The sequence below is a fragment of the Poromitra crassiceps genome (assembly GCF_964638095.1).
Source record: "Poromitra crassiceps genome assembly, chromosome: 2".
NCBI classification, from domain to species: Eukaryota; Metazoa; Chordata; class Actinopteri; order Beryciformes; family Melamphaidae; genus Poromitra; species Poromitra crassiceps.
This window is the reverse complement of record NC_139624.1, coordinates 33328490-33350566: the sequence shown is the minus strand read 5'-3', so window position 1 is coordinate 33350566 and position 22077 is coordinate 33328490. Positions and strand designations below refer to the sequence as shown.

At 44.5% G+C, this 22077-nt stretch overlaps 1 protein-coding gene across 4 annotated transcripts in view; it reads left to right on the top strand.

The window, feature by feature from the left end:
* The window catches only part of dock4b (dedicator of cytokinesis 4b), a 246388-nt gene that overhangs the window by 113241 nt on the left and 111070 nt on the right, over window positions 1-22077 (top strand). For all 4 annotated transcript variants that reach the window (XM_083632225.1, XM_083632228.1, XM_083632227.1 and 1 more), the window contains exons 9-12: window positions 12386-12467; window positions 12625-12685; window positions 12904-13036; window positions 17449-17537. In XM_083632225.1, coding sequence (XP_083488351.1) covers window positions 12386-12467; window positions 12625-12685; window positions 12904-13036; window positions 17449-17537 — 365 coding nt within the window. The remainder of the gene's footprint in view (window positions 1-12385; window positions 12468-12624; window positions 12686-12903; window positions 13037-17448; window positions 17538-22077) is intronic.

The window sequence follows — 22077 nt, the reverse complement described above, 5'->3', positions numbered from 1 at the left end:
GGCGTGATGAGAGACGATGCCCTTGGGAGTCTGCAGTTAAACACCACAGTGGGTAACAGACGTCACAGGTACACAACACACACACACACACACACACACACACACACACCGCCTCCTGAAGGGGCGTCGCTCAGACAGAATACTGTGTTTAAATTCCTTGGTTTCACAGTTCAAAGGAAATACATTCTGTTTCATCTCACAAACAAGTAGATTCATCAAGAAAGAAAACAGGAGTGGGTTAAAAAATGAGAACAGCAACACACTGAATCATCTTCTGATACGCCACGCTTGTGTTTGACTTACAGTAGCTCCACGCCCCTCTGGGTCACATCAGAGGAACAAGGCTTACATGGGATTCATGTTTGTTAGAGTTGTAGACTAGCACATGCTTCCTGCAATACATATGCAGTCGCCAGCCGTTTAGTTTCACCTGACAGTGAGGAGTTTCAACGGCAGGACGTAGCGCGTGGGAGGATCACACTATCCCCCCAGTTCGCCCCCCCTGACAGAGGAGGCACTAGTGCAGCGACCAGGACACATACCCTTAATCCAGCTTCCCTTAAACACAGCCAATTGTGCCTGTTTGGAGGCCCGACCAAGCCGGAGGCAACATGGGGGCTTGTTGTTGGTAGACAGGGAAACTACTGCTGCACTACCCAGACGCCCGTTGTTGTTTTTTTTATCATTTTGAACAGCAGACTCTAACTCCACTTCAACGCCTGCTCAAATCCAATTCACTTAATCGTGTTAATGGCAGAAAATCACCCTATTGTCTGGCCACTAGTCATATATCTATCTGCCCTCTTGTTCCAAGTTTCTTTAAAGCTTGGATGTAGAGCACAGGCTGCACTTTCCTCACCTCCCCATGTGAGTAATGGCACATGAGAAAAGAGCTCTTTTCTATTTTTATCTGGGGTGCAAGGCTGTCAGCAGATATACATGCTGTCAGCAGATAGACAGGCTGTCAGCAGATAGACAGGCTGTCAGCAGATATACATGCTGTCAGCAGATAGACAGGCTGTCAGCAGATAGACATGCTGTCAGCAGATAGACAGGCTGTCAGCAGACATGCTGTCAGCAGATAGACATGCTGTCAGCAGATAGACATGCTGTCAGCAGATAGACAGGCTGTCAGCAGATATACATGCTGTCAGCAGATAGACAGGCTGTCAGCAGATATACATGCTGTCAGCAGATAGACAGGCTGTCAGCAGACATGCTGTCAGCAGATATACATGCTGTCAGCAGATAGACAGGCTGTCAGCAGATAGACAGGCTGTCAGCAGATAGACAGGCTGTCAGCAGATAGACAGGCTGTCAGCAGATAGACATGCTGTCAGCAGATAGACATGCTGTCAGCAGATATACATGCTGTCAGCAGATAGACAGGTAGACAGGCTGTCAGCAGATAGACAGGCTGTCAGCAGATCAATCAATCAATCAATCAATCAATCAATCAGTTTAATACATGTCCCAGAAGGGCACTTTGGTTCACATCAGGCAGTAGTGGATATTACAACATCATTACTAGTTTGAGAGTAGTAATAAAGGCACACTTCAGAATTGTAATACATTATTACTAGTTTGAAAAAGTAATAAAGGCACACTTAAATATTATACAATACATATACATTTGTTGCAATATGTACAGATTCCAAAAGACCATCTGCTGCCCTCAGCCGGGTCGCCGCGTGCGCAGCGCCACCGCAGATAGACAGGTTGTCAGCAGATAGACAGGCTGTCAGCAGATAGACAGGCTGTCAGCAGATAGACAGGCTCTCAGCAGACAGGCTGTCAGCAGATAGACAGGCTGTTAGCAGATAGACATGCTGTCAGCAGATAGACATGCTGTCAGCAGATAGACGGGCTGTCAGCAGATAGACGGGCTGTCAGCAGATAGACATGCTGTCAGCAGATAGACGGGCTGTCAGCAGATAGACAGGCTGTCAGCAGATAGACATGCTGTCAGCAGATAGACAGGCTGTCAGCAGATAGACAGGCTGTCAGCAGATAGACATGCTGTCAGCAGATAGACATGTGATTCATACACACTCACACATGCACAATGTATCGGTGCATCAGGAGCACCCGTAACGAGGAAAGGTCTATTGAAGTGTCCCCTCTCGTCTCCTTTTAACTCACACCTCTGAAGTCTGCCATCATGAAGCTCATGTTTACTGCTTCTTCCCAACCCACACTTTGTCTAGAAGTCGGTGATTAGCGTCCAACGGTATCATATTAATTTAAACTCTGAGCTCGCTTTCTCTCTCTCTCTCATGCCCTCCCTCTCTCTCTCTCTCTCTCTCTCTCTCGCCCTCCCCCCCTCTCTCTCTCTCTCTCTCGCCCTCCCTCTCTCTCTCTCTCTCTCTTGCCCTCCCTCTCTCTCTCTCTCTCGCCCTCTCTCTCTCTCTCTCTCTCGCCCTCCCCCTCTCTCTCTTCTCTCTCTCTCTCTCTCTCTCTCTCTCTCTCTCCTGGCTCTTCTGAAAAGATTGTGTACCTTAGCCAGGTAAGCATAATTATACAGTACAGACTCCTTGAGTGCTGTCATCTATTTGAAGTAGATTTACAGGCAGCACATTCTGTCCCACTTACCACAGGGATGACATATTTTTGTAGTTGGAAGGTGGAAGCGTTTTCTGAAAATCGTAAAAAAAAAAAAAAAAAAAAAAGTGATTCACGTTTGTGAAGATGATCCTGCTGAACAGAAATTATCACTCCCATAAACTTGTGTTAACCACAGACCTTATTTTGTGCATTTAAGCGAAAACCCATTCTAAAACCCCATAGACTTTTCACCTGAAGATCCAACATGCTACTTCCGGACTCCTTCCTGCGGTGCTCTATTAGAACGTTTAAATGCGTGGAGCTGTCACAGTTTCTCTTGACACAGGAAATGTTGTATGTATGCTATGAAAGCATTGTCAAAGCACATGCATACAAACACAACACAACATCCACAACACAAACATTAGCCATCAGCTATCATAAAGCTAACCTGTACACACACGTGCGTGTAGAACAACAGTTTCTCCCCAGACTCAAATATTATGTCGAATTGCACTCCGCATAGTACATAAATTAGTCTGTGCCACTTTGCAGCCCCCACTGCTGTTTTGAGGGTGGGCCTATGGGTCAAAATTTAATGACTGACAGGTTGTAGCACCAATGAGAGAGTAGTTCATTTTTAAAAGTCAACAGAGTCAGGTTGGGTGGGCTAAACTCATTACTGTTTGGTGCCCCTTGGATTTCGGGGGAACCAATCTCTGACCAGGAATCCGACATCAGTTTGGAGCTAGAAGTGTCTCAGACCCAGAGAGAGGTGTGCAGCATGCAGTGATGTAGTGTATCAGTGTAATAACTCTCATGGGTCTGCTGTTGAGACTAGGATCCCATTTACACCTGGTTTTTAAATGTGACCTGTATCCAGATACATTATATGAATAATGGTCACATTTAAAAACCAGGTGTAAATGGGGTGTAAAAGATCTGAACACAATGTGAGCCAGACTACCTCCAGATGTGGTCAGGAAGTTCTGATCACATCCTGATGCATTTACACCTTACATTAGCATGCATTTTTCCTTATCCAGATAACATCCAGATAACTTATCCACATACAGCTCCCATAAAAAAAACAGGTGTAAATGGGATTTAGTAGATACACTGATTAAAAAAAAAAAAACAGACCGGCAAACTCATAGTCACAGTCCCATAGCCTGGTAAACCAGCCGGTCAGGTGAACTCATAGTCACAGTCCCATAGCCTGGTAATCCAGCCGGTCAGGTGAACTTACATTAGCCTGGTAAACCAGCCGGTCAGGTGAACTCATAGTCACAGTCCCATAGCCTGGTAATCCAGCCGGTCAGGTGAACTTACATTAGCCTGGTAAACCAGCCGGTCAGGTGAACTCATAGTCACAGTCCCATAGCCTGGTAATCCAGCCGGTCAGGTGAACTTACATTAGCCTGGTAAACCAGCCGGTCAGGTGAACTCATAGTCACAGTCCCATAGCCTGGTAATCCAGCCGGTCAGGTGAACTTACATTAGCCTGGTAAACCAGCCGGTCAGGTGAACTCATAGTCACAGTCCCATAGCCTGGTAATCCAGCCGGTCAGGTGAACTTACATTAGCCTGGTAAACCAGCCGGTCAGGTGAACTCATAGTCACAGTCCCATAGCCTGGTAATCCAGCCGGTCAGGTGAACTTACATTAGCCTGGTAAACCAGCCGGTCAGGTGAACTTACATTAGCCTGGTAAACCAGCCGGTCAGGTGAACTTACATTAGCCTGGTAAACCAGCCGGTCAGGTGAACTCATAGTCACAGTCCCATAGCCTGGTAAACCAGCCGGTCAGGTGAACTTACATTAGCCTGGTAAACCAGCCGGTCAGGTGAACTTACATTAGCCTCGTAAACCAGCCGGTCAGGTGAACTTACATTAGCCTGGTAAACCAGCCGGTCAGGTGAACTTACATTAGCCTGGTAAACCAGCCGGTCAGGTGAACTTACATTAGCCTGGTAAACCAGCCGGTCAGGTGAACTCACATTTCATTTCATTCTACCAGACCGTCTGGCCTCCAGCTTTCACCCAGTGTTTAGCAGTGGGCGGAAGTTGGGCAGGTGGACTTGCCTTGACAGACAATTCCTTCAGCCAATCAGCCAATCCAGTCAAATGCAAATCCACTCGGGAGAACGTCATGAACATTTTTTCCGCTGAGAAACTCTGCTGTTGCAGCGATACTCCTGTACTTCTTTCATTGTTGTTATTGAGTCTATTTCTGCAATAACTGCACTTCATAGGGTGACCAGCATTTTCATGATTTTTCACGCGTCCCGCAAATTGAGAAGATGTCCCGCATTTTGGGCGAGAGAGAGAGAGAGAGGGAGTGGATACGACCAGCAGCAGCAGAGAGAGATAGAGAGAGATGGAGAGGGGGGGAGAGAGAGACAGAGAAAGCAAGTGAGCGAGACAGGCAGTGAGAAAGAGAGAGGGAGCGTGATCAGACCGAGGCAGAGAGAGAGAGAGACAGACGGAGAGCGGGAGAGAGATAGGCCCGGATAGACCGAGACAGAGAGGGAGAGAGAGAGCATGCACGCAGCTGCTCTTGTCTGCACTGTGGCTCGAGAGATGTGCAGCGCACCGGTTAACTTCACACAGTGCAGCCTGAGAGATGCATTCCCAGTAGTCTCGCTTGCCAGACTCTCCCAGCAAAGGTAGCTATAATAACAATACCAATGGCTAAATACTAGGGATGTCACAATATATCGTCCCACAATATATCGCGATATCAAAACGTGATAATATGTATCGTTGAGATGAAATCTCATATCGTGAGAAAAAGAAGCTGAACATGGTGGCACTGATCTGCATCTGATTGCATGCTCACTCTCCTTTTCATTGCTTTGTTTGAACAGACGAGGGACGTTACAGTCAGACCCGGAGGATGAAAATGGCGAAATTACTCAAATTAGCGTGGAGGATGCCCCCTCAACTTAACAAATCTATTGCAAAAAAATATCGTTAAAATATCGTATCGTATCGTTTAGGGATGGGCATCGAATTTCGAATTTTCGAATAATCGTTGTTATTATCAAGGTCGACTTTTATTATTGAAATTCGAAATTCGAAAAAAAAAAAAAAAAAAAAAAAAAAAATTTTTTTTTTTTTTTGAGTGAAATGTTGCATTGTCTCCCCTGATTCTAAGTATAGTCAAATCGCTTGGTTTGAGCAAGTAAAACAATTTTTATAAGCATTTTAAGCAAGGTTTATGGAAAAATTAATGGCAGATGAAATCCCATGAAGAGGGAGAGGGGGTGACTTTGGCACCCCTTTGGCACTCAGACCTGAGCCTACTAAATATTTAATGAACCACTCATGATTGTCAAAACTGTTTTTTATTTTCGAAAATGTCAATGTCATGTAACATGTTCTTTACTTCAGTGGTGCAATGCTTGTTTGAGCTAAAAATCCACAGCAGAAGCTTTTTATATTAATTAATAAAGCCGTAGACTTAGAATCAGGGGAGACAATGCAACATTTCACTCACAAAAAAAAAAAAAAAAAAAAAAAATTTTTTTTTTTTTTTTTTTTTACATTTTTTTATTTATTTTCGAAATTCGAATTAAATTCGAATTTGGCCAGCGAATTTCGAATAGTGTTTTTGCTAGAAATGCCCATCCCTAGTATCGTTATCGTGAACCCAATATCGTGTATCGTATCGTATCGTGAACACCCCTACTAAATACTTACCCATACTAATGATAATAGCTACTACCCATATTAATGCAATAGTGCATCTTTGCACAAAGCTCTAAGTGTTGTTAACTGGCACAATTGAAGACAGCCTCAAATCTTTCTCAACAGCTGCTACAGGCTATTTGCAAAGGACAATAAATTCCATTCTAAGCTGTGCTCTTATTGTAATGTTAGTTAATGTTTTGTTCAGATGAACCTGTAGGTTAGTAATTGTGTAGCCTACTATGGTTCTACTTCAGTACCTATATGGTTCAGTAGTATATTGTTCTACTAGAAAAGTCGGGCTAACTTTAATGTTTTCGTGTGTGGAAGGCACACACCTGCCATGTGTTTAATCTGTACAGAAGCCTTGACTTGAATCCCATGTCAGCAACCTGTCTGGTCTGTTTTATTGTAGCCTACACATTTTAGTCAGATAATTTATGTTTGCTGACTGTGTGAATCAACCAGAGGGCAAAGCATAGAGAGGGGTGAATAGAAATTTATATTTTTTGTAAGTTAGACAATATATCTTAATTTTTGGACTACTCAAAGCATTGGTAACGTGTCCCACATTGTCCCACATTTGGTTTGCTGGGATCTGGTCACCCTAGCACTTCATGGCTGTTTAAACTCAACGAACGTTGACGTTACTGCTCGAGGCGGACAGGCAAGGAGGCAGCCATTACTGTTTTGCCAGTGGTGTTCCTGATTGGCCGGTTACGATGTCAACTACAAGGCGGGTCGCTGATTGGCTAGAGCACTTTGCAATTTCTGCAAACACCCTCCCAAGGCTTGAGGCCAGACAGGTAGAACAAAATGAAATGGGAGTTCAAGTGACCGGCTGGTTTACCAGGCTAACAGTCCCATATGAACCTCTATTATTTCATTGCAGTTTATCTTATTTCTTATGTGCGTGGTTCTGTGCGTGTGTGTGTGTGTGTGTGTGTGTGTTGTGATCATAGGGCTTTTCTCCTTCCTTGCTTGTCTTCGTGGAGACTCTCCTATTGGCAGCGAGCCAAGGTTGTCTCTCACTGTCTCGTCACACACATAAACAGACACACGTGCATGCATGCTCATACACACACACACACACACACACACACACACACACACACACAAGCAGGCAAATGCACACACATTCACACAAGCTACCTGGCAGGGAGCCACTTGATCGCAACCCTCAGTGCTGGTGGTGGTGTGTGTGTGTGCACGTGTGTGTGTGTGTGTGTGTGTGTGTGTGTCTGTCTGTCTGAGACCAGATGGGGGTCCGACCCGATGTCTCAGTACCATGCCAACACCACCAGCCCCTATTCACCATGGCAGCTTCTTTGTGCTCAATACAGAGCCCCTGTCTAGCTCTTTAGCAACACGCACACACACAGACACACACACACACACACACACACACACACAGACGTCAGTCCGGGGTATGAAGACCATTCATACCCTGTCGACACACGCTGGCCTGAACAGCTTCCCTCCGTCCTCCACTCAGCTTTAACAAGGACAGCCATGGATGACCCTCAATGTGTGTGTGTGTGTGTGTGTGTGTGTGTGCGCGTGTGTGTGTGTGTGTGTGTGTGTGTGTGTGTGTGTGTGCGTGTGCGCGTGCGTGCGTGTGTGTGTCTGTGCCCAGTGTGAATGATCAAAAGTATGGTTGGATGTGGTTGGTGACTCTGCCCTTGTGTGTGCGTCTCTCCCTCTCTCTCTCTCTCTCCCTCTCTCTCTCTGCCCGTCTGTCTGTGGGTCTTTCTGTCTCTATTTGTGTGCACCAGTCTGTGCCTGGTTCTTCTGTTCCTATCTCCACACCTTGTCTTTATTGGCAGTGACACTGATAAAGCTCACCTAATCCTCCCCTATCTTCCCTTCCCTATGCTACTCTGTTGTTCCATCATCTTCCCATGCCCCTGTGAGTTTGTTCTTTTTGGGGGGGGGGGGGGGGGTAGGTATACTTTGCAGGTGGTGGCAGTTCATTTATCTCATATTTTACACACCAGTCAGCTCCTAAAGCCATCATTGATATTGGGAGAGGAAATAGAAAACGCTGCGAGCGGCACGCCGCGCAGGGAGGGGAGGGGCGTCGACCATTCATGTTATGTTAATGCGAGCGGTGATAGAGAGAGATATGGTCCCAATGGGGGACACTGGTCCTCTCAGGCAGGCTGATCAACACATTGCAGCTGTGTGAGCGAAAAGTTGAGTTGTGTGTGTATGTGTGTGTGTGTGTGTGTGTGTGTGTGTGTGTGTGCGCGTGTGTGCGTGCGTGCGCGCGTGTCCGTGTGAGAGAGAGAGCGAGAGACTTATGTGTCTGGGGTCGTAGGCGTGGTTGTTAATTGGAGGTTGCGGTTTCGAGAATGGAACGTTAATGAGGAATTGCGTGCGTGTGCGTTTCTCTCATGTCTAAGGCATACTGTAGCTATCTCTCATGTCTAATGCATACTGTAGCTATCTCTCATGTCTAATGCATACTGTAGCTATCTCTCATGTCTAATGCATACTGTAGCTATCTCTCATGTCTAATGCATACTGTAGCTATCTCTCATGTCTAAAGCATACTGTAGCTATCTCTCATGTCTAATGCATACTGTAGCTATCTCTCATGTCTAATGCATACTGTAGCTATCTCTCATGTCTAATGCATACTGTAGCTATCTCTCATGTCTAATGCATACTGTAGCTATCTCTCATGTCTAATGCATACTGTAGCTATCTCTCATGTCTAATGCATACTGTAGCTATCTCTCATGTCTAATGCATACTGTAGCTATCTCTCATGTCTAATGCATACTGTAGCTATCTCTCATGTCTAATGCATACTGTAGCTATCTCTCATGTCTAATGCATACTGTAGCTATCTCTCATGTCTAATGCATACTGTAGCTATCTCTCATGTCTAAAGCATACTGTAGCTATCTCTCATGTCTAATGCATACTGTAGCTATCTCTCATGTCTAATGCATACTGTAGCTATCTCTCATGTCTAATGCATACTGTAGCTATCTCTCATGTCTAAAGCATACTGTAGCTATCTCTCATGTCTAATGCATACTGTAGCTATCTCTCATGTCTAATGCATACTGTAGCTATCTCTCATGTCTAATGCATACTGTAGCTATCTCTCATGTCTAATGCATACTGTAGCTATCTCTCATGTCTAATGCATACTGTAGCTATCTCTCATGTCTAATGCATACTGTAGCTATCTCTCATGTCTAATGCATACTGTAGCTATCTCTCATGTCTAAAGCATACTGTAGCTATCTCTCATGTCTAATGCATACTGTAGCTATCTCTCATGTCTAAAGCATACTGTAGCTATCTCTCATGTCTAATGCATACTGTAGCTATCTCTCATGTCTAAAGCATACTGTAGCTATCTCTCATGTCTAATGCATACTGTAGCTATCTCTCATGTCTAATGCATACTGTAGCTATCTCTCATGTCTAATGCATACTGTAGCTATCTCTCATGTCTAATGCATACTGTAGCTATCTCTCATGTCTAATGCATACTGTAGCTATCTCTCATGTCTAATGCATACTGTAGCTATCTCTCATGTCTAATGCATACTGTAGCTATCTCTCATGTCTAATGCATACTGTAGCTATCTCTCATGTCTAATGCATACTGTAGCTATCTCTCATGTCTAATGCATACTGTAGCTATCTCTCATGTCTAATGCATACTGTAGCTATCTCTCATGTCTAATGTATACTGTAGCTATCTCTCATGTCTAATGCATACTGTAGCTATCTCTCATGTCTAATGCATACTGTAGCTATCTCTCATGTCTAATGCATACTGTAGCTATCTCTCATGTCTAATGCATACTGTAGCTATCTCTCATGTCTAATGTATACTGTAGCTATCTCTCATGTCTAATGCATACTGTAGCTATCTCTCATGTCTAAAGCATACTGTAGCTATCTCTCATGTGTAATGCATACTGTAGCTATCTCTCATGTCTAATGCATACTGTAGCTATCTCTCATGTCTAAAGCATACTGTAGCTATCTCTCATGTCTAATGCATACTGTAGCTATCTCTCATGTCTAAAGCATACTGTAGCTATCTCTCATGTCTAATGCATACTGTAGCTATCCGTCCCCATACGGCTGATAAGTGGCCTGGAAGGCAGCTAATGAGGGACAACCAAACCCAGATCACATTGCTAACGTTCTCAACTGGTTCATTCTAGTGTGGACGATGAGAGGAGGAGCTCTTGACTGAAGAAAATGTGTGAAGTATTATAGCTTGTAAATATTTCATGATAAACGTCCTTATTCTTCAAACGCTGGCTCGCACTGCCCTATAGAAAAACATTCAATGACAGCACAGCTCTTATTTGCATCATGGAAGAGACTTCTGACAAAGTGCTTTGAATAGCTGGCAGTGGATTAGAACACATGACGATTCATTGTAGCTGTATGCAGCATGAAGTCAAGTGTTAGAGAATGGCTTGCCGTATATTTGGCTCTTGCCTGAATAGGCTAGCCTACTGTAGCTTGTACTGCTAGCCGTGTCAGCGACTTGGCTCATTGTCAGGCGCTGGTGCATTACAAGGTTTTCTCTCTGCTTATCGCTGGACTGTGAAAGTCACCTAACTGGATTAGCCTTCGGCTCGCCAGCCGGGATGAGACGGGCCCAGCAGGGGGCCACTGCCGCCGCTCTTTGTGTGTGTGTGTGTGTGTGTGTGTGTGTGTGTGAGAGAGAGGGAGAGAAAGAACCGACTACAAAGAGAATGAAAAGGCACTCTATGTTCATCCTTTCCTTTTTTCCCCCCGACACAGTCATGCACGCGCGCACGCATTTTCACACACACACACACACACACACACACACACACACACACACACACACACACACACACACACACACACACACACACACACACACACACACACACACACACACACCATTCCATTCCTGCACAAGGGGGTCGGGGTATTTGAGGTCAAATCTGTTTTTGCTAGACTTTTCATTCTGCTTTGTGAGGCTATAGACTTTCAAGTTGTGTCAGTCTTTTGAGACTTACAACTCACCTGTGAACACACTTTCCAATGTTCTTGACCACTGCTTACAGTGAATGTGGAAATCCCTCTTCATGTATATTATGTCCTGCAAATCCTGCTTTATTATGGCAGAGGATTCTTTATAGAGGGTATGCATGTGATGTCACAGAGGCAGAAGTCACTGTGGGGTCACGCCCACTGAGTCACAGCAAGACTGAGCTTGAATGCAGTAATCAGCCTAGATAAGTGACACCTGCTGCTCAGGGAGGAATTTGACACTCATTTTGACACTCGTTCCCGATTGAGGGGGCGTGTTCCAGTGGGTGTGCATGCCCTCTATAGACTGTTAAGCGGTTTTAATAATGCAACACAATACAACTCTCATCACAACCAGCTTTCTGAGAACAGTTCTTGTAGTTCTTGTAACTTGTTTCCCCCCAAATAATTTCTTGTTGAAATTGAACCAAAATGTAGTAGCAACCATGCAGTCTCACAAGTGGGACTTCTACAATGATTAAATCTATATATTATATATTTACCTGTTATTATTGACCTACTTATTGACTACTTTGTCAGCATTTTCTCACTTTTCCCCCCCATTCATCAATCATCATGCTAGTAATGGTCTCCACCTACTGTCACAACCCAGAGAAGAATGATGACAGCCAACATGGCAGTATTGATGTTGTACAAAGTCCATTTCTGTTGTTACCATCACTGTTTGTGCTGATAGTCCAGTATCTAGTTTAAAATGTCTCTGAGAGAACATGCAACAACCCAATGAATATTTAATTCAGTCCAGGCTGTAGTACTGCTGTCGGATATGTTCCCAAAGTTCTTCGTTGGGAATTTGGTTCAGTAATTCAAGCTTTATATATCTCTTGTCTATCTCTATTTCTCTGTGTCTCTCTATCTGCTGCCTCCTATTCTATTTCAAAGTTTCAGACAGCTTTCGTTTGAACTTTGAACCTTGCCGCTGTTCAGTCGGTGCAGATCAGCGTTTCACATTTGTGACATCGTTTCTAATGTTTATTCTATTTAGTCCTGCAACCAGTGTCTGGGATTCAGTTGCCTATGATGACGGCCATCCCTCCTGACCATGCCCCCTGTCTCTCTCCATCTCTCCTCTCCTACAGTGAACGCTTCTTTGTAAGGCTGAATAAGAGCGGGGTGCCCAAGTCGCCAGAGAAGACAGAAAGACAATGTACTCTATTTGTGGTGAGTGTTGGACGTGACTCTGTGTGGACATGCGCTCTTTTGGGAGCTATTCAAAGCCATGTCAATAAATCAATCAATCAATCAATCAGTCAAGCACTAATAACTCATCTCAGGTTGATTAAAATAACTCAATAACCCCTTTTGTCTTGTTTGTCAGGATTTGGGCAGCAGTGATCTAAGAAAGGATGTCTACATTGTTGTACATGTCATAAGAATAGGTGAGATACAAAGTGCTGCCTCTTGATTCTATGTGGCTTTTTTATATAATATATTTTATATATATATATATCTTTCATATAATGACACGCGTGTGTGTGTGTGTGTGTGTGTGTGTGTGTGTGTGCACACGTGCACGCACGTGTGTGTGTGTGTGTGCGTGTGCGTGCGTGCGTGCGTGTTTGCCTGCGTGTGTGTGTGTGCGTGTGCATGCGTGCAGGGAGGATGGGCGCGGGCGAGAAGAAGAACCTTTGCAGCGTACAGTACAGGAGGCCGCTCGGCTGTGCTGTCGTCAGCATCGCAGATCTCCTTACCGCCGACTCCAAGGACGACCACCTGCTCAAGGTGTACGCGTAAGTATCTCCTCACCGCCAATTCGCTGGAACTTGTAATTTGAGTACAAACATTTGTTGGAGGCAGAGTTGCTCTTGAAGCAGTAATAATTTCACTTGAGTTGTAATCTCAATGGGCAGGTTCACTTTATCTCTCGAAATGCTGTAGCAAGTTAGATCTGATTGACTCTTTGGCAGTCACTTTGTGTTGGCATGTTTTTTGCAAATTGAATATCAGTCTTCTTCATCAACATTCTGGTTATTTTTTAGCAATCCAAAATGCTCCCACACTGCTGATTTAAAGTGATGTCATCTCCTCTCTGTTAGCTTCTGCCCACAGAAACACACACAACGAACATGAGTCCGTTTTGTGGGAAGTTTTGACAGGCACAGAAGCTGCATTGAAAGAGCTTAAAAAATAACAGCTTCTAAAATGTTGATGGTTGGAAAACTGTTGCATTTTAAAGCACAGTTGATAGTGACATTGGTTAGCCACTGCATGCATTTACACCAGATATTCCTTCTAGATCCATATTCCTCCTCGTCAACACATGTCTTCCTGGTAGTCTGACTAAATACAGTGAAGACAGTAGCATTGGTGGAACATATAATTGTTTATGCACAGTGTAATCTTCAAGGAAAAACATTACCTGAAACATTGCAGGAACAAAAAGGCTGATTATGAATTACAATATGAAGATTATTTTTCCAGTGTAGGCACTTTCCCCTGTCCTACTTCAAAGGCTCAGCTTTCTTTTGTTACTACCTCCCCAATGGCAGCAGGAGTACTCTGCTGTAACATAGTCTACATTGGGCCCAGGGGGACAGGAGTACTCTGCTGTAACATAGTCTACATTGGGCCCAGGGGGACAGGAGTACTCTGCTGTAACATAGTCTACATTGGGCCCAGGGGGACAGGAGTACTCTGCTGTAACATAGTCTACATTGGGCCCAGGGGGACAGGAGTACTCTGCTGTAACATAGTCTACATTGGGCCCAGGGGGACAGGAGTACTCTGCTGTAACATAGTCTACATTGGGCCCAGGGGGACAGGAGTACTCTGCTGTAACATAGTCTACATTGGGCCCAGGGGGACAGGAAAGGCTACCATTGACACAGTAGTTTGACCTAAATTGCAACTGGAACAAACTGACTGGACAAACAGACTTAGCCCAAATAAAAAATACCCCCGCCATCGCTAACACTGGGGAGGGATTAGTTGGATTAGTATTAAAGTTCTTTCTGAATGTTTTGAGAATTAAGTCCAAATAGGAATTTGGTCTTACCACCCTAGTTACATGTAAAAAATCTAAAACTAACTAACTAACTAACTAACTAACTACGAACTAACTAACTAACTAACTAACTTTGTCAGAATCAAACCCATAGTTAAAGGGCCTTGCTTCACAAACTAAACCTCTCATGGCCTATTTTTACCCAGCCTGTTGGATAACAGTTTTGTTGCTACTGTATTGATTTTGTGTGATTCGTTTCACATTGACATTGTAGGCATTTAGCTGATGCTCCTATCTAGAACAACTTAGAATGAGTGACACTTTAGAATAACAATACATTCCTTGACCACCAACATTACAAGCAACCAGCGAGTGCAAATGTTGACACTACGGCACCCAAAAGACTAGCAACTACAGTAGTTCTACTTCCCTAAAATGCTCATGCATGATAGAAAAGCGAAGGAATTAAGACCCAAGTCACAAATGTTGATTTTCTGTCACTTGTACCATCTGCGTCTCTGAGGTGTAACACAGATAGTGAGTGGTATCTCTGTCACTTGTACTTGTCTCCCTCTCTGAGGTGTAACACAGATAGTGAGTGGTATCTCTGTCACTTGTACTTGTCTCCCTCTCTGAGGTGTAACACAGAGAGTGAGTGGTACCTCTGTCACTTGTACTTGTCTCCCTCTCTGAGGTGTAACACAGAGAGTGAGTGGTACCTCTGTCACTTGTACTTGTCTCCCTCTCTGAGGTGTAACACAGAGAGTGAGTGGTACCTCTGTCACTTGTACTTGTCTCCCTCTCTGAGGTGTAACACAGAGAGTGAGTGGTAGCTCTGTCACTTGTACTTGTCTCCCTCTCTGAGGTGTAACACAGAGAGTGAGTGGTACCTCTGTCACTTGTACTTGTCTCCCTCTCTGAGGTGTAACACAGAGAGTGAGTGGTACCTCTGTCACTTGTACTTGTCTCCCTCTCTGAGGTGTAACACAGAGAGTGAGTGGTACCTCTGTCACTTGTACTTGTCTCCCTCTCTGAGGTGTAACACAGAGAGTGAGTGGTACCTCTGTCACTTGTACTTGTCTCCCTCTCTGAGGTGTAACACAGAGAGTGAGTGGTACCTCTGTCACTTGTACTTGTCTCCCTCTCTGAGGTGTAACACAGAGAGTGAGTGGTACCTCTGTCACTTGTACTTGTCTCCCTCTCTCAGGTGTAACACAGAGAGTGAGTGGTAGCTCTGTCACTTGTACTTGTCTCCCTCTCTCAGGTGTAACACAGAGAGTGAGTGGTACCTCTGTCACTTGTACTTGTCTCCCTCTCTGAGGTGTAACACAGAGAGTGAGTGGTACCTCTGTCACTTGTACTTGTCTCCCTCTCTGAGGTGTAACACAGAGAGTGAGTGGTACCTCTGTCACTTGTACTTGTCTCCCTCTCTGAGGTGTAACACAGAGAGTGAGTGGTAGCTCTGTCACTTGTACTTGTCTCCCTCTCTGAGGTGTAACACAGAGAGTGAGTGGTACCTCTGTCACTTGTACTTGTCTCCCTCTCTGAGGTGTAACACAGAGAGTGAGTGGTAGCTCTGTCACTTGTACTTGTCTCCCTCTCTGAGGTGTAACACAGAGAGTGAGTGGTAGCTCTGTCACTTGTACTTGTCTCCCTCTCTGAGGTGTAACACAGAGAGTGAGTGGTACCTCTGTCACTTGTACTTGTCTCCCTCTCTGAGGTGTAACACAGAGAGTGAGTGGTAGCTCTGTCACTTGTACTTGTCTCCCTCTCTGAGGTGTAACACAGAGAGTGAGTGGTAGCTCTGTCACTTGTACTTGTCTCCCTCTCTGAGGTGTAACACAGAGAGTGAGTGGTAGCTCTGTCACTTGTACTTGTCTCCCTCTCTGAGGTGTAACACAGAGAGTGAGTGGTACCTCTGTCACTTGTACTTGTCTCCCTCTCTGAGGTGTAACACAGAGAGTGAGTGGTACCTCTGTCACTTGTACTTGTCTCCCTCTCTGAGGTGTAACACAGAGAGTGAGTGGTACCCCTGTCACTTGTACTTGTCTCCCTCTCTCAGGTGTAACACAGAGAGTGAGTGGTACCTCTGTCACTTGTACTTATCTCCCTCTCTGAGGTGTAACACAGAGAGTGAGTGGTACCTCTGTCACTTGTACTTGTCTCCCTCTCTGAGGTGTAACACAGAGAGTGAGTGGTATCTCTGTCACTTGTACTTGTCTCCCTCTCTCAGGTGTAACACAGAGAGTGAGTGGTAACTCTGTCACTTGTACTTATCTCCCTCTCTGAGGTGTAACACAGAGAGTGAGTGGTATCTCTGTCACTTGTACTTGTCTCCCTCTCTGAGGTGTAACACAGAGAGTGAGTGGTACCTCTGTCACTTGTACTTGTCTCCCTCTCTCAGGTGTAACACAGAGAGTGAGTGGTATCTCTGTCACTTGTACTTATCTCCCTCTCTGAGGTGTAACACAGAGAGTGAGTGGTACCTCTGTCACTTGTACTTGTCTCCCTCTCTGAGGTGTAACACAGAGAGTGAGTGGTACCTCTGTCACTTGTACTTGTCTCCCTCTCTGAGGTGTAACACAGAGAGTGAGTGGTATCTCTGTCACTTGTACTTGTCTCCCTCTCTGAGGTGTAACACAGAGAGTGAGTGGTAGCTCTGTCACTTGTACTTGTCTCCCTCTCTGAGGTGTAACACAGAGAGTGAGTGGTACCTCTGTCACTTGTACTTGTCTCCCTCTCTGAGGTGTAACACAGAGAGTGAGTGGTACCTCTGTCACTTGTACTTGTCTCCCTCTCTGAGGTGTAACACAGAGAGTGAGTGGTACCTCTGTCACTTGTACTTGTCTCCCTCTCTGAGGTGTAACACAGAGAGTGAGTGGTAGCTCTGTCACTTGTACTTGTCTCCCTCTCTGAGGTGTAACACAGAGAGTGAGTGGTAGCTCTGTCACTTGTACTTGTCTCCCTCTCTGAGGTGTAACACAGAGAGTGAGTGGTAGCTCTGTCACTTGTACTTGTCTCCCTCTCTCAGGTGTAACACAGAGAGTGAGTGGTAGCTCTGTCACTTGTACTTGTCTCCCTCTCTCAGGTGTAACACAGAGACTGAGTGGTACCTCTGTCACTTGTATTTGTCTCCCTCTCTCAGGTGTAACACAGAGACTGAGTGGTACCTCTGTCACTTGTATTTGTCTCCCTCAGGTGTAACACAGAGAGTGAGTGGTACCAGATCCATGAGAACATCATCAAGAAGGCCAATTCCAGATACAACCTGTCCGGCTCAAACACTGGTAAGAACCACATCGTGCTTATTCAGTCTTCTTCTGTTTTACCCACCAAATGCAGGGTTTTTCCTGGCTCAAAATGAGTGGAGGTGGTACAAGAGCCGACCGATAGGTGATTTTTGAGACCGATACCGATTTGAATTCACCGCTTACCGATATGTTGTTGTTTAAAAAAAAATGAAAATAGACGTGTGTTTTTTTTACAAACAACTTTATTAAAGCATATTCATCATTAAATTGTCAACACATCAGCGTAATGCTGCAATTACAAATAACAGAAATCCACTGAGTGCAACGCTTTTTAGAAAATAGCGGTTTTCCATGAAAACACATGTCAGAGTTTTGTCAAGAGCTGGAGGTGGCACGGAATTTGACCGAGGTGCTAACAAAATGAATATTCAACCCTGTAAATTCTCTCATGGTTTTTTTAGTATGGGGTTTGTTTCTTACATAAACGTGTTCTGTGCTGCTGACAAATTTAGCAACCCAGGTTTGCATCATCAGCCTCTGACTATGAGTCAGTGTCCGGCCAGTCTGATTGGCAGTCATGGAGGAGTGAAGTTTCTCTTGAGGGTGCACATCAATCTGCACATGGCTGTCTCTGCTGGACGCCCAGCGTCCTTACATACAGTATGCATTCAGATGATTTTATAAATAGCTGCAATCCTTCTCTATTGATCATCAGCATCAGCAGTTTCCCATAGCAACAGGTCGGTGGAGAATAAGAACATTCGAGGTTTTTTCAACGTCAGAGAAATGTCAAGGAGCAGATGAAGAGGCTTGTTCCAAAATAACTACTGCATCACTGAAAAAATAAAATGTATTCCAACAAAATGACTGATAGCATAAGAGATGTGGACTGACAAAATGACCCCCCCATCAGAATTGTATTTACACAAACAACATATACACCTACATAATCATAAACATATATTCATACATAAAATACATACATCCAAATCCCCACTCCATCCTCCCCACAGGACCTCTCAACCCACCCGTCCAAAATCGCAACAAAAATTCACCTTAAAAGGTCTAATGATCCGGCATGCCAACTGTTCTGTATGGGGTCAGTAGTCTCCTTAATTCTGGCAGTTGAAACTTCCAAATAAACAATAATCAAAAGAGTGAGGACCCAGTGTCCAGCTAGTAAAATGCTCCTTGTGAACTTGGTGACATTAAGATCTGATAAACCATTCAGCAAAAGGGTGGGCACAGTCACTGGGACAGTGACCACTCAGCTGCTGCGTGGCCTCGCCTGGCCTATTGGCATGCGCGCAATGTCTCCCCTCAGTCCCTCTCTCTCTCTCCCTCAGACTCTCCTGCTCCCTCAGTCTCTCTCCCTCTCCCTCAGGCTCTCTCTCCCTCTCCTCTCTCTCCCTCTCGTGTCTGTGTCACTGATGACATCATCAGTGATGTCACAATGATGTCACAATGCCTATGTATGACATCACACTGAACTATAGCCTCAGGGAAATCAGCCTTAGGCCAATTAGGGCCTTATTATCTGCCCTAATTAAAAAATCAGCCTCCGTCAGGTCACCCCGATCGCACGTAAAACGGCATAGCTTTGGCCGAACAAAATTCTTGAAACAAACAGACAGAGTCCACATTGCCAAATGTATATATAGATATAGATAGATAGATAGACAGATAGATAGATAGATAGATAGATAGATAGATAGATAGATAGATAGATACATACATACATAGATGCATAGATAGATAGATACATACAGTAGATAGATAGATAGATAGATAGATAGATAGATAGATAGATAGATAGATGAAGTAGAAATAATGCATTTTCCAGTAGGCCTACGTTTTCATCAAACTAAATAGTGTTCTAGAAAATGTTGTCACAAGTTTGCAGCTGTTTTTACTGTAAGTAGTCGCAAATGTACAACAAACTTTGGACAATCATCAATGATTCGCCCAGAATTCTGTCACAAAGCTGATTTGCATGAATTTGTTTATGAAAAATTGTCACCGCAAACTCACCGCAGTCTGTTATTTTCATAAGGAAATTACTCTTAACCAAGTTCAGCGTCTTTTTTCTTTTCTTCGTAAAAACAATAATCTCTTATATATTCTTGCACGAGCTGCACAGCTTGTTCCACAGAAAGGTTGATAATTAGACTATCAGCACCTGCACCAGAGAGAAGGGAGGAGAGGCGGATTACAGGAATGTCACAACGAGACAGCAAGAATCTGTCTGTCTGATCTACTGACTCAGCTCATCTCTCCACCTTCCCTCAGAACACCAATAATGACTTGAGCAGAAGTCACACAACTCAGAGATATGAAATAATCATGAATAATCCTGAACGAGCGCGGAGGGACACAGTAATTACATCGACTGACACAAAGTCATTTAGCACACTCGCTGTTATCCCAACTTTACACCACGTCGGTTAATAACACTGACAATAGAAATTGCAGCATCCAGGCAAAATCCCATATGATGGACTCGCCTGAGTCGCCTTGGAGGGAATGGAGATGTAGAAACACTTTGCGCAGCTGAGCTGATAAGCGCTAGAGAAGTCAAAATTAATTTTAGATAGAAATATTCGCCCGCGCAGATGTATGAACCAAACACTTACTTTACTGTTTTCTTATCTCAAATTAAAGTCCAACATCATCTTGATAACGTTCTTATGTCAGGTTTATTTGCTCGTTAAACTGTTGACTGGCTGTATTATCCCGACATAACACATGGCTACTCATGTGTCCGATTTAATACAGATAATGCATTTTAGCTGTTCAACTCCAAGACTATCAGTAGATGACATCGCAGATGTGTGTTCCTCCTCCCCACATGATTAGTGCTTTAGGCCTGCTGCCTGATGTTCAAGCTTTGTTAAGACGAGCAGTGTAGAGAATGATGATCTGTTGTAAGATTAGCTTTATAATGACATGTATATTTGAGGCAGTTAGGCATGATGGTTTTCAGATCAGATCCAGAATGGCTCTTTCACAGAGTAATCAGCTTAGATTCAGTATCTTGCTGAAGGACGCTTTGATCTGTGCTGGTTGATCGATGGCTTGATCACATGCGATATCTCAAACACCACTGGTGGAATTTTGACAAAACGTTGACAATTATGCACCTCACCACTGTGGTCCAGCAATTTTCATTATGTAATCAAATCCAATTCAACGTGACATCATTTATGGGGCGTCCGGGTAGTGCAGCGGCGGTTCCGCTGCCTACCAGCACGAGGGGGCACAGGTTCGAGCCCCCGTGTTTATAGTACCTCCGGCTTGGTCGGGCATCCATACAGGCCATGTCTGCGGTTGGGAAGCTAGATTAAGGGTTATATGTCCTGGTCGCTGCACTAGTGCCCCTGCTGGTCGGTCGGAGCGCCTGTCTGGGGGGGAGGGGAACTGGGGGGAGTATCATGCCATGCACTCCCATGCACTATACGTCCTGTCGGTGAAACCCCTCGCGGTCAGGTTAAAAGAAGCAGCTGGTGACTTCACATGTATCAGAGGAAGCATGTGCTAGTCTACAACTCTCCCCAGATCGGCAGAGGGGGTGGAGCCACGACCGGGGGGACAATAATAATAATCTTTTATGGAGGGCAACATGTTGGCTGTTGCCTTGTTTCAGTGTGTTTTTCTCTGAGCTTGCAGGAGATACCAGTTGTCTGCTGTAGGCTTTCATTTGGCATGCATGTATGCAGATTAGTGCAACAGCATGATTAACAGACAGGCAGTGTTGTTCTCCTATAAGCCAATGATAGGAAATAGGAATGCTTTACAGTTGTTGGCTGCAGCGTGTGGTTTGTCAGAAACACTGGAATGTTACAGTAGCCATTGAGTAGCTGTCAGCTGAAGATATTGATCGTGCTAAACGCTTGATTTGCCTCAGCGCTCTCTATTTCAAACGGGTCTTTTCTTACCTTTATTTATACAGGGGTAGTGTCGCTGAGAGCAGGAGTGCCCTGGTCACATTCACACACACATTCACACCTGGAAGCTGACCAGTACAACCACAGTCTGATCTGCTGGCCACTGAGCAGCTCCACTGGAGCAGTTGGGGTTAAGAGCCTTGCTCAAGGGCACCTCAGTGGTGGTAATGAGGGAGGGGCAAGCACTGCTTTTTCACTTTCACTTTTAGATTTTCACCATAATAGCTTGCATGAAAATACTGGCCCAGTACTGTGTACAGGTATGTATTATGGCTTAGAAAATTACACCATTCACCTGTGTGGGCCAAATGGATTTATGATGATGATAATATTAGTCACTGTGGTAGGACTGTTATCTTGTTGCCTTTATTTCTCAGTCCTTCACAACCCTTTTGACCTTCTCTTGCTGTAATAGCTGTCATGAATGCTGTCAGTTGAAACATAAAGTGATAAAAGCCTGCTATCACTTCTGCAAATTTGAAAGATGTGTACTCGGTCACTTCTGTAGCACCCGTTTTGGATTACATTTTTACCCGTAATATTCTGGGAAACGTTGTCAAGCCAAACTCTCATTGCTTTTACTTCCCTTTCTAAAGTCCCTGAATGTTAGCGGTTGCCTGTTCACTCTGCAT